Source organism: Oncorhynchus mykiss, chromosome 15 (genome assembly GCF_013265735.2).
Source record: "Oncorhynchus mykiss isolate Arlee chromosome 15, USDA_OmykA_1.1, whole genome shotgun sequence".
NCBI classification, from domain to species: Eukaryota; Metazoa; Chordata; class Actinopteri; order Salmoniformes; family Salmonidae; genus Oncorhynchus; species Oncorhynchus mykiss.
The window spans coordinates 78,166,409-78,183,007 of NC_048579.1; the positions used below are offsets into that span (position 1 = coordinate 78,166,409).

The following is a 16,599-nucleotide window of genomic DNA, read 5'->3' on the forward strand; positions in this document are numbered from 1 at the left end:
TAGTATATAAAACATGGAGACTGTAGTATATAAAACATGGAGACTGTAGTATATAAAACATGGAGACCGTAGTATATAAAACATGGAGACCGTAGTATATAAAACATGGAGACTGTAGTATATAAAACATGGAGACTGTAGTATATAAAACATGGAGACCGTAGTATATAAAACATGGAGACCGTAGTATATAAAACATGGAGACCGTAGTATATAAAACATGGAGACTGTAGTATATAAAACATGGAGACCGTAGTATATAAAACATGGAGACCGTAGTATATAAAACATGGAGACTGTAGTATATAAACCATGGAGACCGTAGTATATAAATACAGTATCTGACAGTAAAACATGGAGACTGTAGTATATAAACCATGGAGACTGTAGTATATAAAACATGGAGACCGTAGTATATAAATACAGTATCTGATAGTAAAACATGGAGACCGTAGTATATAAACCATGGAGACCGTAGTATATAAATACAGTATCTGACAGTAAAACATGGAGACCGTAGTATATAAACCATGGAGACTGTAGTATATAAAACATGGAGACCGTAGTATATAAACCATGGAGACTGTAGTATATAAAACATGGAGACCGTAGTATATAAAACATGGAGACTGTAGTATATAAAACATGGAGACCGTAGTATATAAACCATGGAGACTGTAGTATATAAAACATGGAGACCGTAGTATATAAATACAGTATCTGACAGTAAAACATGGAGACCGTAGTATATAAACCATGGAGACCGTAGTATATAAAACATGGAGACCGTAGTATATAAACCATGGAGACCGTAGTATATAAAACATGGAGACCGTAGTATATAAAACATGGAGATCGTAGTATATAAACCATGGAGACGTAGTATATAAAACATGGAGACTGTAGTATATAAAACATGGAGATCGTAGTATATCAATACAGTATCTGACAGTAAAACATGGAGACCATAGTATATAAATACAGTATCTGACAGTAAAACATGGAGACCGTAGTATATAAAACATGGAGATCGTAGTATATAAATACAGTATCTGACAGTAAAACATGGAGACCATAGTATATAAATACAGTATCTGACAGTAAAACATGGAGACCGTAGTATATAAACCATGGAGACCGTAGTATATAAATACAGTATCTGACAGTAAAACATGGAGACCGTAGTATATAAACCATGGAGACTGTAGTATATAAAACATGGAGACTGTAGTATATAAACCATGGAGACGTAGTATATAAACCATGGAGACTGTAGTATATAAACCATGGAGACTGTAGTATATAAAACATGGAGACCGTAGTATATAAATACAGTATCTGACAGTAAAACATGGAGACCGTAGTATATAAAACATGGAGACCGTAGTATATAAAACATGGAGACTGTAGTATATAAACCATGGAGACTGTAGTATATAAAACATGGAGACCGTAGTATATAAAACATGGAGACCGTAGTATATAAAACATGGAGACTGTAGTATATAAAACATGGAGACCGTAGTATATAAAACATGGAGACTGTAGTATATAAAACATGGAGACGTAGTATATAAACCATGGAGACCGTAGTATATAAAACATGGAGACCGTAGTATCTAAAACATGGAGACTGTAGTATATAAAACATGGAGACTGTAGTATATAAAACATGGAGACCGTAGTATATAAACCATGGAGACTGTAGTATATAAAACATGGAGACCGTAGTATATAAATACAGTATCTGACAGTAAAACATGGAGACCATAGTATATAAAACATGGAGACCGTAGTATATAAACCATGGAGACCGTAGTATATAAACCATGGAGACTGTAGTATATAAAACATGGAGACCGTAGTATATAAACCATGGAGACTGTAGTATATAAACCATGGAGACTGTAGTATATAAACCATGGAGACTGTAGTATATAAACCATGGAGACTGTAGTATATAAACCATGGAGACTGTAGTATATAAACCATGGAGACTGTAGTATATAAACCATGGAGACTGTAGTATATAAATACAGTATCTGACAGTAAAACATGGAGACTGTAGTATATAAACCATGGAGACTGTAGTATATAAAACATGGAGACCGTAGTATATAAACCATGGAGACTGTAGTATATAAATACAGTATCTGACAGTAAAACATGGAGACTGTAGTATATAAACCATGGAGACTGTAGTATATAAACCATGGAGACCGTAGTATATAAACCATGGAGACTGTAGTATATAAAACATGGAGACCGTAGTATATAAACCATGGAGACTGTAGTATATAAAACATGGAGACTGTAGTATATAAAACATGGAGACCGTAGTATATAAACCATGGAGACTGTAGTATATAAAACATGGAGACCGTAGTATATAAAACATGGAGACTGTAGTATATAAACCATGGAGACCGTAGTATATAAACCATGGAGACTGTAGTATATAAAACATGGAGACCGTAGTATATAAATACAGTATCTGACAGTAAAACATGGAGACCGTAGTATATAAACCATGGAGACTGTAGTATATAAAACATGGAGACCGTAGTATATAAATACAGTATCTGACAGTAAAACATGGAGACCGTAGTATATAAAACATGGAGACCATAGTATATAAAACATGGAGACCGTAGTATATAAAACATGGAGACGTAGTATATAAATACAGTATCTGACAGTAAAACATGGAGACCGTAGTATATAAAACATGGAGACCATAGTATATAAAACATGGAGACCGTAGTATATAAAACATGGAGACCGTAGTATATAAAACATGGAGACCGTAGTATATAAAACATGGAGACCGTAGTATATAAACCATGGAGGCCGTAGTATATAAAACATGGAGACCGTAGTATATAAAACATGGAGACGTAGTATATAAATACAGTATCTGACAGTAAAACATGGAGACCGTAGTATATAAACCATGGAGGCCGTAGTATATAAAACATGGAGACTGTAGTATATAAAACATGGAGACTGTAGTATATAAAACATGGAGACCGTAGTATATAAAACATGGAGACCGTAGTATATAAACCATGGAGACTGTAGTATATAAACCATGGAGACTGTAGTATATAAACCATGGAGACTGTAGTATATAAACCATGGAGACCGTAGTATATAAAACATGGAGACTGTAGTATATAAAACATGGAGACCGTAGTATATAAAACATGGAGACCGTAGTATATAAACCATGGAGACTGTAGTATATAAAACATGGAGACCGTAGTATATAAACCATGGAGACTGTAGTATATAAAACATGGAGACCGTAGTATATAAAACATGGAGACCGTAGTATATAAACCATGGAGGCCGTAGTATATAAACCATGGAGGCCGTAGTATATAAACCATGGAGACTGTAGTATATAAACCATGGAGACCGTAGTATATAAAACATGGAGACTGTAGTATATAAACCATGGAGACTGTAGTATATAAAACATGGAGACCGTAGTATATAAACCATGGAGACCGTAGTATATAAAACATGGAGACTGTAGTATATAAAACATGGAGACTGTAGTATATAAACCATGGAGACTGTAGTATATAAACCATGGAGACTGTAGTATATAAAACATGGAGACCGTAGTATATAAACCATGGAGACCGTAGTATATAAAACATGGAGACTGTAGTATATAAACCATGGAGGCCGTAGTATATGAAACATGGAGACTGTAGTATATAAAACATGGAGACCGTAGTATATAAACCATGGAGACTGTAGTATATAAAACATGGAGACCGTAGTATATAAACCATGGAGACCGTAGTATATGAAACATGGAGACTGTAGTATATAAAACATGGAGACCGTAGTATATAAACCATGGAGACTGTAGTATATAAACCATGGAGGCCGTAGTATATAAACCATGGAGACCGTAGTATATAAACCATGGAGACTGTAGTATATAAAACATGGAGACTGTAGTATATAAAACATGGAGACCGTAGTATATAAACCATGGAGACCGTAGTATATGAAACATGGAGACTGTAGTATATAAACCATGGAGACCGTAGTATATAAACCATGGAGACCGTAGTATATAAACCATGGAGACCGTAGTATATAAAACATGGAGACTGTAGTATATAAAACATGGAGACCGTAGTATATAAAACATGGAGACCGTAGTATATAAAACATGGAGACCGTAGTATATAAAACATGGAGACCGTAGTATATAAAACATGGAGACCGTAGTATATAAACCATGGAGACTGTAGTATATAAAACATGGAGACCGTAGTATATAAACCATGGAGACTGTAGTATATAAACCATGGAGACTGTAGTATATAAACCATGGAGACCGTAGTATATAAAACATGGAGACGTAGTATATAAATACAGTATCTGACAGTAAAACATGGAGACTGTAGTATATAAACCATGGAGACTGTAGTATATAAACCATGGAGACCGTAGTATATAAACCATGGAGACCGTAGTATATAAACCATGGAGGCCGTAGTATATAAACCATGGAGACTGTAGTATATAAACCATGGAGACCGTAGTATATAAAACATGGAGACTGTAGTATATAAACCATGGAGGCCGTAGTATATAAAACATGGAGACCGTAGTATATAAACCATGGAGACCGTAGTATATAAAACATGGAGACCGTAGTATATAAAACATGGAGACCGTAGTATATAAAACATGGAGACCGTAGTATATAAAACATGGAGACCGTAGTATATAAAACATGGAGACCGTAGTATATAAAACATGGAGACCGTAGTATATAAAACATGGAGACCGTAGTATATAAAACATGGAGACCGTAGTATATAAACCATGGAGGCCGTAGTATATAAACCATGGAGACCGTAGTATATAAAACATGGAGACCGTAGTATATAAAACATGGAGACCGTAGTATATAAATACAGTATCTGACAGTAAAACATGGAGACCGTAGTATATAAAACATGGAGACCGTAGTATATAAATACAGTATCTGACAGTAAAACATGGAGACTGTAGTATATAAAACATGGAGACCGTAGTATATAAAACATGGAGACCGTAGTATATAAAACATGGAGACCGTAGTATATAAAACATGGAGACCGTAGTATATAAAACATGGAGACCGTAGTATATAAAACATGGAGACCGTAGTATATAAACCATGGAGGCCGTAGTATATAAACCATGGAGACCGTAGTATATAAAACATGGAGACCGTAGTATATAAAACATGGAGACCGTAGTATATAAATACAGTATCTGACAGTAAAACATGGAGACCGTAGTATATAAAACATGGAGACCGTAGTATATAAATACAGTATCTGACAGTAAAACATGAAGACTAAGTACCACACAGCTGAGTTACATTAATCCTAACGCCTCATCTTGATTTGACCTTGGTGTGTTCTGATGGAGGGGCGTGTGTTGACAGGTATAGGTGTGTTCTGATGGAGGGGTAGAACCGTTACCTTGGTGTGTTCTGATGGAGGGGCGTGTGTTGACAGGTATAGGTGTGTTCTGATGGAGGGGTAGAACCGTTACCTTGGTGTGTTCTGATGGAGGGGCGTGTGTGGACAGGTACAGGTGTGTTCTGATGGAGGGGCGTGTGTTGACAGGTATAGGTGTGTTCTGATGGAGGGGTAGAACCGTTACCTTGGTGTGTTCTGATCGCTGTGCGTCGTTGGAGGGGTGGAGCACCTGCAGACCGCACATGTCACACACGTCGCCGTGGAGATAGGCACAGTTAAGTCCGTAGCGACACTCCCCCATGGCGGCGTAGGGACACAGAGTCTTCCTCAACTCCTTATCGTCTCCCGACCGGTCCTTCTCTCGCTCCATCAGAGGACTCATCCCCAACCCTTCAGACTTCACCGGGTCTGACGAGGGAGGGGGAAGAGGAGAGAGGGCGAAGAGGAGAGACGTGAGCGAAAAGGAGAGAGAGGTGAGCGAGCCAGACACACACCCTTATTAAGACACATGGAAAACAGTCATCGACTTGGCGCCAACAAAATGGTGTCATTTATTTACCTCATGAGTCTGGTGGTCTACAAACCAACTTGTAAATAAAAGATGCTAAAATGCCCCCAAAAGGAAACAAAATCAACCAGAAGTCGCCCCCTCCCCTCTCTCTCTCTCTCTCTGATAAAAATACACCTGTTCAGTGGGAGACTGGATTGGGGAGCATTTGGCAGCAGACCAAACAGAAAGGGGATGCTGTGTATTCCAAGATGGCCCCCATTTCCTATATAGAGCCATACTTCTGACCGGTGCCCACAGGGGCCAAAAGTACTAACTTAGTAGGTGACTGACAGTACATCATGTCCATCCTACAGGGAGACAGGAGGGACAAACTGAACGTGTCTTATTGAGTCACTGACAGTACATCATGTCCATCCTACAGGGAGACAGGAGGGACAGACTGAAAGTGTCTTATTGACTTAGTAGCTGACTGACAGTACATCATGTCCATCCTACAGGGAGACAGGAGGGACAGACTGAAAGATCGCTACATTCAAATCATCCATTCATTTCACACTGTGTCCGGCCACATGGCAGAAGTTGGCAGCGACTAGCACTGTTGGGATATCAGTGGCTGAAGCTAAGGACACCCTGGCAGACTGGCACAAACTCACCCTGTCAGCAGTTGGGCTAGCTAAGGACACCATCTGCCTCTCAAATGGAACTCTATTCTGTAGAGCGCACTGATTAAGACCATAGTAACTAGGGTGTCATTTTGACCGTAGTAACTAGGGTGTCATTTTGACCATAGTAACAGGGTGTCATTTTGACCATAGTAACAGAGTGTCATTTTGACCATAGTAACAGGGTGTCATTTTGACCATAGTAACAGGGTGTCATTTTGACCATAGTAACAGGGTGTCATTTTGACCGTAGTAACAGGGTGTCATTTTGACCATAGTAACAGGGTGTCATTTTGACCATAGTAACAGGGTGTCATTTTGACCGTAGTAACAGGGTGTCATTTTGACCGTAGTAACAGGGTGTCATTTTGACCATAGTAACAGGGTGTCATTTTGACCATAGTAACAGGGTGTCATTTTGACCATAGTAACAGGGTGTCATTTTGACCATAGTAACAGGGTGTCATTTTGACCATAGTAACAGGGTGTCATTTTGACCATAGTAACAGGGTGTCATTTTGACCATAGTAACAGGGTGTCATTTTGACCATAGTAACAGGGTGTCATTTTGACCGTAGTAACAGGGTGTCATTTTGACCGTAGTAACAGGGTGTCATTTTGACCGTAGTAACAGGGTGTCATTTTGACCGTAGTAACAGGGTGTCATTTTGACCATAGTAACAGGGTGTCATTTTGACCATAGTAACAGGGTGTCATTTTGACCATAGTAACAGGGTGTCATTTTGACCGTAGTAACAGGGTGTCATTTTGACCGTAGTAACAGGGTGTCATTTTGACCGTAGTAACAGGGTGTCATTTTGACCGTAGTAACAGGGTGTCATTTTGACCGTAGTAACAGGGTGTCATTTTGATCGTAGTAACAGGGTGTCATTTTGACCATAGTAACAGGGTGTCATTTTGACCGTAGTAACAGGGTGTCATTTTGACCATAGTAACAGGGTGTCATTTTGACCATAGTAACAGGGTGTCATTTTGACCATAGTAACAGGGTGTCATTTTGACCATAGTAACAGGGTGTCATTTTGACCATAGTAACAGGGTGTCATTTTGACCATAGTAACAGGGTGTCATTTTGACCATAGTAACAGGGTGTCATTTTGACCGTAGTAACAGGGTGTCATATTGACCATAGTAACAGGGTGTCATTTTGACCGTAGTAACAGGGTGTCATTTTGACCGTAGCTTTGCTCTCCTCCTCCAATTCCACAGTTGAGCTAGCTAAGCATACCAGTCCCAAACAGCACCCTATTCACACAGTGTACAAAACATTAGGAACACCTGCTCTTTCCATGACATCAACCGACCAGGTGAATCCAGGTGAAAGCTACGATCCCTTATTGATGTCACTTGTTAAATCCACTTCAATCAATCAGTTTAGATGAAGGGGAGGAGACAGGTGGTTTAAAAAAATACAACAAAAAAAGTATTGCGACATGGATTGTGTATGTGTGCCATTCAGAAGGGGGAATGGACAAGACAAAATATTTATGTGCCTTTGAACGGGGTACCAGGTGCACCGGTTAGAGTCAAGAACTGCAACGCTGCTGGGTTTTTCACGCTCAACAGTTTCCTGTGTGTGTCAAGAATGGTCCACCACCCAAAGGACATCCAGCCAACTTGACACAACTGTGGGAAAGCATTGAAGTCAACACGGGACCAGCATCCCTGTGGAACGCTTTCGACACCTTGTAGAAGCCAGTAGGGCTGCACGATTAATTGATCACATTGAGACAACATGGCTCTGGGGTTAAGAGAAGCTTTAGCAGCCTGGGTCCTGAATGAGGACCAGCCAGTGTGACAGGGTTAAGAGAAGCTTTAGCAGCCTGGGTCCTGAATGAGGACCAGCCAGTGTGACAGGGTTAAGAGAAGCTTTAGCAGCCTGGGTCCTGAATGAGGACCAGCCAGTGTGACAGGGTTAACAGAAGATGTAGTCACCTGGGTCCTGAATGAGAACCAGCCAGTGTGACAACAATCACAACGTGGTAAAGACCACCACATTGAATGACTGGACCAGACAGGCTGCACCTTGCTATCGGTACGTGTTACATGTTAAGGCACTTTAACTTAATCATTTCAATAATAATAATAATAAGAATAATAATAATAATAATAATAATAATAATAAGTGTAATTATGTACAAGTAGGCTCAATCACAAGCATCCTAGACACACTCACCCCTTCCACAATAGTACGGCTGGCCTGGTACAAACTCTGCCGCCATAACCCAGTCCCCTGCGCCTGATCCATGAGGGTTCTCTGGGCCGTCTGCCGACTCACCACCCGCCGATCCACTGGGAACGGGGGCTGGGGCGCTGGCAGCGAGGGACGTAGGAGTGAGAAGGGCGCAGGCGGAGGCAGGGGGTGGCAGCGACGGCTTGGGCCCAGGCACGTCTTCTTTAGAGTGTTCAAACCTGGAGGGAGAGAGAACGGAGGGAGGTGTGAGAGAGATGGAGAAGGGGGGAGGGAGAGAGAGAGAGGGAGGAGTGAGAGAGAGAGGGAGGAGTGAGAGAGAGAGGGAAGAGTGAGAGAGAGAGGGAAGAGTGAGAGAGAGAGGAGTGAGAGAGAGAGGGAGAGAGGGAGGGAGAGAGAGAGGGAGGGAGAGAGAGAGGGAGGGAGAAGGGAGAGAGAGAGAGGGAGAAGGGGGAGGGAGAGAGGGAGAAGGGGGAGGGAGAGAGGGAGAGGGAGGGAGAAGGGGGGAGGTCAGAGAGCAAATGAGACAGGTCAGAGGCAGAGAAAGACGAGAGAAAATAATACATTTAAATGATTCAATGTTAAGGTTCTCTTGCAGGGAACTGAACTCATCTTTACAACCAACTTTTCATTGAAGACAAAGCTTCACCGTAGCTCCCTCAGAACCTTTCACTATTGACATAATATTTAAATAAATACAAAATATTTAAATATAACTAGTTAACTTGGAGATCATTTTATATAGATGGTAAACAGAAAGGGGCCTAATATTGACCCTTGTGGGACCCCAATGTTATAACTATTACTACGTTGGGATTCTATATACAGAAGTAGTCTATACACCTGTGTGTAGAATCCCAACTGAGTACTAGTCTACACACAGCTATATAGAATCCCAACAGAGTACTAGTCTACACACAGCTATATAGAATCCCAACAGAGTACTAGTCTACACACAGCTATATAGAATCCCAACAGAGTACTAGTCTACACACAGCTATATAGAATCCCAACAGAGTACTAGTCTACACACAGCTATATAGAATCCCAGAGTACTAGTCTACACACAGCTATATAGAATCCCAGAGTACTAGTCTACACACAGCTATATAGAATCCCAGAGTACTAGTCTACACACAGCTATATAGAATCCCAGAGTACTAGTCTACACACAGCTATATAGAATCCCAACAGAGTACTAGTCTACACACAGCTATATAGAATCCCAACAGAGTACTAGTCTACACACAGCTATATAGAATCCCAACAGAGTACTAGTCTACACACAGCTATATAGAATCCCAGAGTACTAGTCTACACACAGCTATATAGAATCCCAACAGAGTACTAGTCTACACACAGCTATATAGAATCCCAACAGAGTACTAGTCTACACACAGCTATATAGAATCCCAACAGAGTACTAGTCTACACACAGCTATATAGAATCCCAACAGAGTACTAGTCTACACACAGCTATATAGAATCCCAACAGAGTACTAGTCTACACACAGCTATATAGAATCCCAACTGAGTACTAGTCTACACACAGCTATATAGAATCCCAACAGAGTACTAGTCTACACACAGCTATATAGAATCCCAACAGAGTACTAGTCTACACACAGCTATATAGAATCCCAACTGAGTACTAGTCTACACACAGCTATATAGAATCCCAACAGTACTAGTCTACACACAGCTATATAGAATCCCAACAGAGTACTAGTCTACACACAGCTATATAGAATCCCAACAGAGTACTAGTCTACACACAGCTATATAGAATCCCAACAGAGTACTAGTCTACACACAGCTATATAGAATCCCAACAGAGTACTAGTCTACACACAGCTATATAGAATCCCAGAGTACTAGTCTACACACAGCTATATAGAATCCCAACAGAGTACTAGTCTACACACAGCTATATAGAATCCCAACAGAGTACTAGTCTACACACAGCTATATAGAATCCCAACAGAGTACTAGTCTACACACAGCTATATAGAATCCCAACAGAGTACTAGTCTACACACAGCTATATAGAATCCCAGAGTACTAGTCTACACACAGCTATATAGAATCCCAACAGTACTAGTCTACACACAGCTATATAGAATCCCAACAGTACTAGTCTACACACAGCTATATAGAATCCCAACAGAGTACTAGTCTACACACAGCTATATAGAATCCCAACAGACTACTAGTCTACACACAGCTATATAGAATCCCAATAGAGTACTCGTCTACACACAGCTATATAGAATCCCAACATAGGTGGTGGTCCCGTGTGGCTCAGTTGGTAGAGCGTAGCGCTTGCAATGCCAGGGTCGTGGGTTCGGTTCCCACGGTGGGGGGCCAGTATGACAATGTGATCCCTCTACTGTAAATTGGATAAGAGTGTCTGCTAAATGACTAACATCAATGTAGTAGTAGTCTACACACCGGTATATAGGGGCGGCAGGTCGGTCTAGTAACCGAAAGGTTGCCAGATCGAATCCCCCGAGCTGACAAGGTAAACATCTGTCGTTCTGCCCATGAACAGGAAGTTAACCCACTGTTCCCTGGTAGGCCGTCATTGTAAATAAGAATTTGTTCTTAACATGAAGATGTATGTGACGATACAGTTTGTACACACAAAAAAAAAACAAGACTAGTTGTTAACAAGTTAACTAAAGCTATGGCACATGTTTCTAAAAAATGGATGACTAATTCTTAACCGCCATTTTATTAAAATCGACAAGACCGGACTTAAGAAATCCAGACGTTCTGGTTGAAATGGGGGGGAAGAACCTGAAAGTTGTGTCTAACTTCTCTCGCCGTCATTTTGGACTCCGACTTGACATGTAAGAAACATGTGAAGAAGGTGGTGGTCAACACGGTTACGGTTGGATTATCCAACTTTAGGTTTGAATAAAAAGGCATTTCCTTCCTCTGGAGGCCTGCTGTCATGTTTCTGCTTGTGACCAGCATGTGAGAACCAATTGAGTCACTCTACAAAAACAAAACACTTCAGATTTTTGATCACAAACCAAAAACAGTTACCACTATTGTCATAACATTTACAAACATAATTGATTTAAGTCTGGATAGCTTTAATAAGCAGTATGTAGATTAGATGAAAGCCTCTTTAAGATCCTGCATGGTGTTGCCCCTCCACCTCTATATCACGCTGAAGGAAAGCCCTTGTCTTCTAGATCCTGCACGCTGAAGGAAAGCCCTTGTCTTCTAGATCCTGCATGGTGTTGCCCCTCCACCTCTATATCACGCTGAAGGAAAGCCCTTGTCTTCTAGATCCTGCACGCTGAAGGAAAGCCCTTGTCTTCTAGATCCTGCATGGTGTTGCCCCTCCACCTCTATATCACGCTGAAGGAAAGCCCTCGTCTTTTAGATCCTGCATGGTGTTGCCCCTCCACCTCTATATCACGCTGAAGGAAAGCCCTCGTCTTTTAGATCCTGCATGGTGTTGCCCCTCCACCTCTATATCACGCTGAAGGAAAGCCCTTGTCTTTTAGATCCTGCATGGTTGCCCCTCCACCTCTATATCACGCTGAAGGAAAGCCCCATCAGGATTACAAGGGCAGTAACTAGAGGGGATCACCTTGTGCCTTTTCCACACAGTAAACATGGGTATTCTCTGTTAGAGCTACAATATAGTGGAACGCGATGCCCATGGAGAAGCTGCATTGATTATTGTATTTTTGTTGTTGTTATTGTTGTTATATTGAAAACATGGCTCAAAATCAATCCAAACCTGTACTGTGGTTCCTCATACGCAAGACGACTGTTGTTGTTGTTGATGTCGTTAGAATGATATATTATTGGATGTAATGGTATGTTGTATAGTGGCTGTGTAAAGGCCCAGGGACTACGGATGCTAATTAGCTTTTGGCTAACCCCGGGCACACTTACATGGCTGTATATTATTGTAAAATTGATGTGTGTGCATTGTCCCCTATAAATATAGTAACACTCTACACAGATTTATATAGAATTCCAACTGAGTAGTGTAGTACTAGTCGACACACTATACTACTCAGTTGGGATCCTATATACATCTGTGTAGACTATAACTAACGTTTACATAACATGTTCTCAGGCTAGCATGTTTCTTTTCAGCTGTCAACATTAAAAACAGAGAGTGTACAGACCCTTCATTACCCCTCTTCTTCCTCCTTCCACTACCCCTCTTCTTCCCTCCTCCACCCCCCCCCCCTCCTTTCTCCCTCCACTACCCCTCTCCTTCCTCCCTCCACTACCCCTCTCCTTTCACTACCCCTCTCCTTCCTCCCCACTCCTCTTCTTCCTCCACTACCCATCGTCTTCCTCCTTCCACTACCCATCGTCTTCCTCCTTCCACTACCCCTCTTCTTCCTCCCTCCCTCCCTCTTCTTCCCTCCCTCCCTCTTCTTCCCTCCCTCCCTCTTCTTCCTATGGAATAATGAGGGCTGATACATCCCCATCATATGGACCGACTGACAGAGGAAAGTTCCTTTACATACCAACAGCAGCAACACAATGCTACACATGTTCAAGTCCTCCTTTAGGTCTAGTTACATACCAACAGCAGCAACACAATGCTACACATGTTCAAGTCCTCTCAGTGGGTTGGCTGGTAGTCAAATAAATAGTCTGTATGGAAAAGTAGAAGTCGTCCTTTAGGTCTAGTTACATACCAACAGGTCAATGCTACACATGTTCAAGTCCTCTCAGTGGGTTGGCTGGTAGTCAAATAAATAGTCTGTATGGAAAAGTAGAAGTCCTCCTTTAGGTCTAGTTACATACCAACAACGGGTCAATGGTACACATGTTCAAGTCCTCTCAGTGGGTTGGCTGGTAGAAGTCCTCCTTTAGGTCTAGTTACATAACAACAACGGGTCAATGCCACACCGGTTCTGGTCAAAGCCGTCTCAGTGGGAAGGCTAGAAGGCAAATGCTCACAGAGTCAGCAGCCTATGTATGGACTATGTAAATCCTTGTTATTACCATCTAGGCTAGACGGCTAACAAAAGCACATTGAGTGCATCCCAAATAGCACCCTTATCCCCGATATAGTGCACTACATTTGATAAGGGCCCTGGGTCAAAAGTAGTGCACTAAATAGGGAAAAGGGAGCCTTTTTGGGGACACGGACAATTCCCTAGACAGACAGTTGACCTGGGGAGCATGCTAGCAGCGGTAACTATGGGATGGTAACTATGGGTATGCTGCTAAAAGCAGACCAATAGGAGAGAGACGCTGTCTGAATGAACTGGTTGAACTCGTGTTCTTGGTTTAAAGACTCAATGAGAAGTCTACAAACAAATGTGGTGGGAATGAGTTTTCAGTGAGATTTCTTAGGATGTGACGTAGGCTAGGACTCCCACACTTGACGGCATAAACAGCATCGTGGCTCCTGGATATTATTGATTTAGCCTATTGTTTAAAATAAAAAAAACGCAAATAGTTGGCCATTTAAACATGTTTACTCGTACCTGCTAGCCCATTACAACACTCTCACTTCACGTAATACATACGATTTCGAGTGAGTATCTCAACTCGGCACAATTAAACATGTTCACTCGTACCTGCTAGCCCATTACAAAACTCGCCGCCATTTCAGTCTCAATCCTATTTCCCAGCCTGCCATTTTGTTTTTAAAACAGATAACACCATGAAAGGCCTTGCTTGTCAGACTGCCCTACAATGTCTCTTACTGTGTAAATAATCATGGCCTTTCCTTTCTTTCTTGCTTGGGCAAACATTCCTCGGAGTAACACAACAACACAACAACAACAACACAACATCACAACACCACCACAACAAAACACCACAACAAAACACCACACAACAACACAACAACAACGCAAAACAACAACAACACAAAACAGCATAGAATTACAACCCAAGATTATTTACACAGTAAGAGACATTGTAGGGCAGTCGGACTTCCTCAGAACACAATGTAAATACGGGTGTTTGATTTGATGGAGTGTTTTTGAGTTGTTGGGTAATTGTCATGATGACCTAGATAGCTTGGTCGGTTTGGACCATCCTGCCCACTCCAACGGTCATTGTAACGACAAACCATAGGAGTTGGCAAGACCTCAAACATCTGGGACCAGGCTAATGTTTTACATTTTACTCATCTCTCTTATCTAGAGAGACTTCCAGTTCGTGCAATCATCTCCATAGCCCGCTTCACACCACCGCCCGCTTCACACCACCGCCCGCTTCCACACCACACCACAGCCCGCTTCCACACCACACCACAGCCCGCTTCCACACCACACCACAGCCCGCTTCCACACCACACCACAGCCCGCTTCCACACCACACCACAGCCCGCTTCCACACCACACCACAGCCCGCTTCCACACCACACCACAGCCCGCTTCCACACCACACCACACCACAGCCCGCTTCCACACCACAGGCCGCTTCCACACCACAGGCCGCTTCCACACCACAGCCCGCTTCCACACCACAGCCCGCTTCCACACCACAGCCCGCTTCCACACCACAGCCCGCTTCCACACCACCGCCCGCTTCCACACCACACCACAGCCCGCTTCCACACCACACCACACCACAGCCCGCTTCCACACCACAGGCCGCTTCCACACCACACCACAGGCCGCTTCCACACCACACCACAGGCCGCTTCCACACCACACCACAGGCCGCTTCCACACCACACCACAGGCCGCTTCCACACCACACCACAGGCCGCTTCCACACCACACCACAGGCCGCTTCCACACCACAGGCCGCTTCCACACCACAGGCCGCTTCCACACCACAGGCCGCTTCCACACCACAGGCCGCTTCCACACCACAGGCCGCTTCCACACCACAGGCCGCTTCCACACCACAGGCCGCTTCCACACCACAGGCCGCTTCCACACCACAGGCCGCTTCCACACCACAGGCCGCTTCCACACCACAGGCCGCTTCCACACCACAGGCCGCTTCCACACCACAGGCCGCTTCCACACCACAGGCCGCTTCCACACCACAGCCCGCTTCCACACCACAGCCCGCTTCCACACCACAGCCCGCTTCCACACCACAGCCTGCTTCACACCACAGCCTGCTGAATTAACAATAACTTTTTACTTTTGGCACAAATCAAAAACGCGGCACCAACCCATGGCTGACTGTCTCAGCATCGTTTGGCGTTCGACTCGCCACGTGCCACATGGACGTGCAGTTACAAGCCTGCTGGGAGAGTTAGCGGCAGGCGGAACGAGCATTATCCACCTTCGTAGTACGGATGGAGCCTGACCTGGAATGTGAAGGTCACTGTCGTAGTACGGACGGAGCCTGACCTGGAATGTGAAGGTCACTGTCGTAGTACGGATGGAGCCTAACCTGGAATGTGAAGGTCACTGTCGTAGTACGGATGGAGCCTGACCTGGAATGTGAAGGTCACTGTCGTAGTACGGATGGAGCCTGACCTGGAATGTGAAGGTCACTGTCGTAGTACGGATGGAGCCTGACCTGGAATGTGAAGGTCACTGAAGCTAGGAAGGTTTTCTAAGTGGCTCTATATTGCTTCCTGGGATACCCCTCAGGTGGGCGATAGATAATGTTAAGCTTCAGAGGACAAGTTACAGTGATGGCATTTAAAATGAGGAGGAGATGGACAGGTGAGAGAATCTCCACTTAGGAGAAACGAGTAGCCCTGTGCCAAAACCGCCATGACCCAGATGCTCTCAGACG

General features: G+C 42.9%; 1 protein-coding gene across 1 annotated transcript in view; it reads right to left on the reverse strand.

Moving 5' to 3' along the window:
• Positions 1-16,599, reverse strand: part of LOC118938865 (probable E3 ubiquitin-protein ligase makorin-1) — a 34,461-nt gene that overhangs the window by 6,618 nt on the left and 11,244 nt on the right. Inside the window, exons 3-4 of the mRNA XM_036945436.1 lie at positions 8,875-9,110; positions 5,689-5,912 (exon numbers count right to left, since the gene is read on the reverse strand). Coding sequence (XP_036801331.1) covers positions 5,689-5,912; positions 8,875-9,110 — 460 coding nt within the window. The remainder of the gene's footprint in view (positions 1-5,688; positions 5,913-8,874; positions 9,111-16,599) is intronic.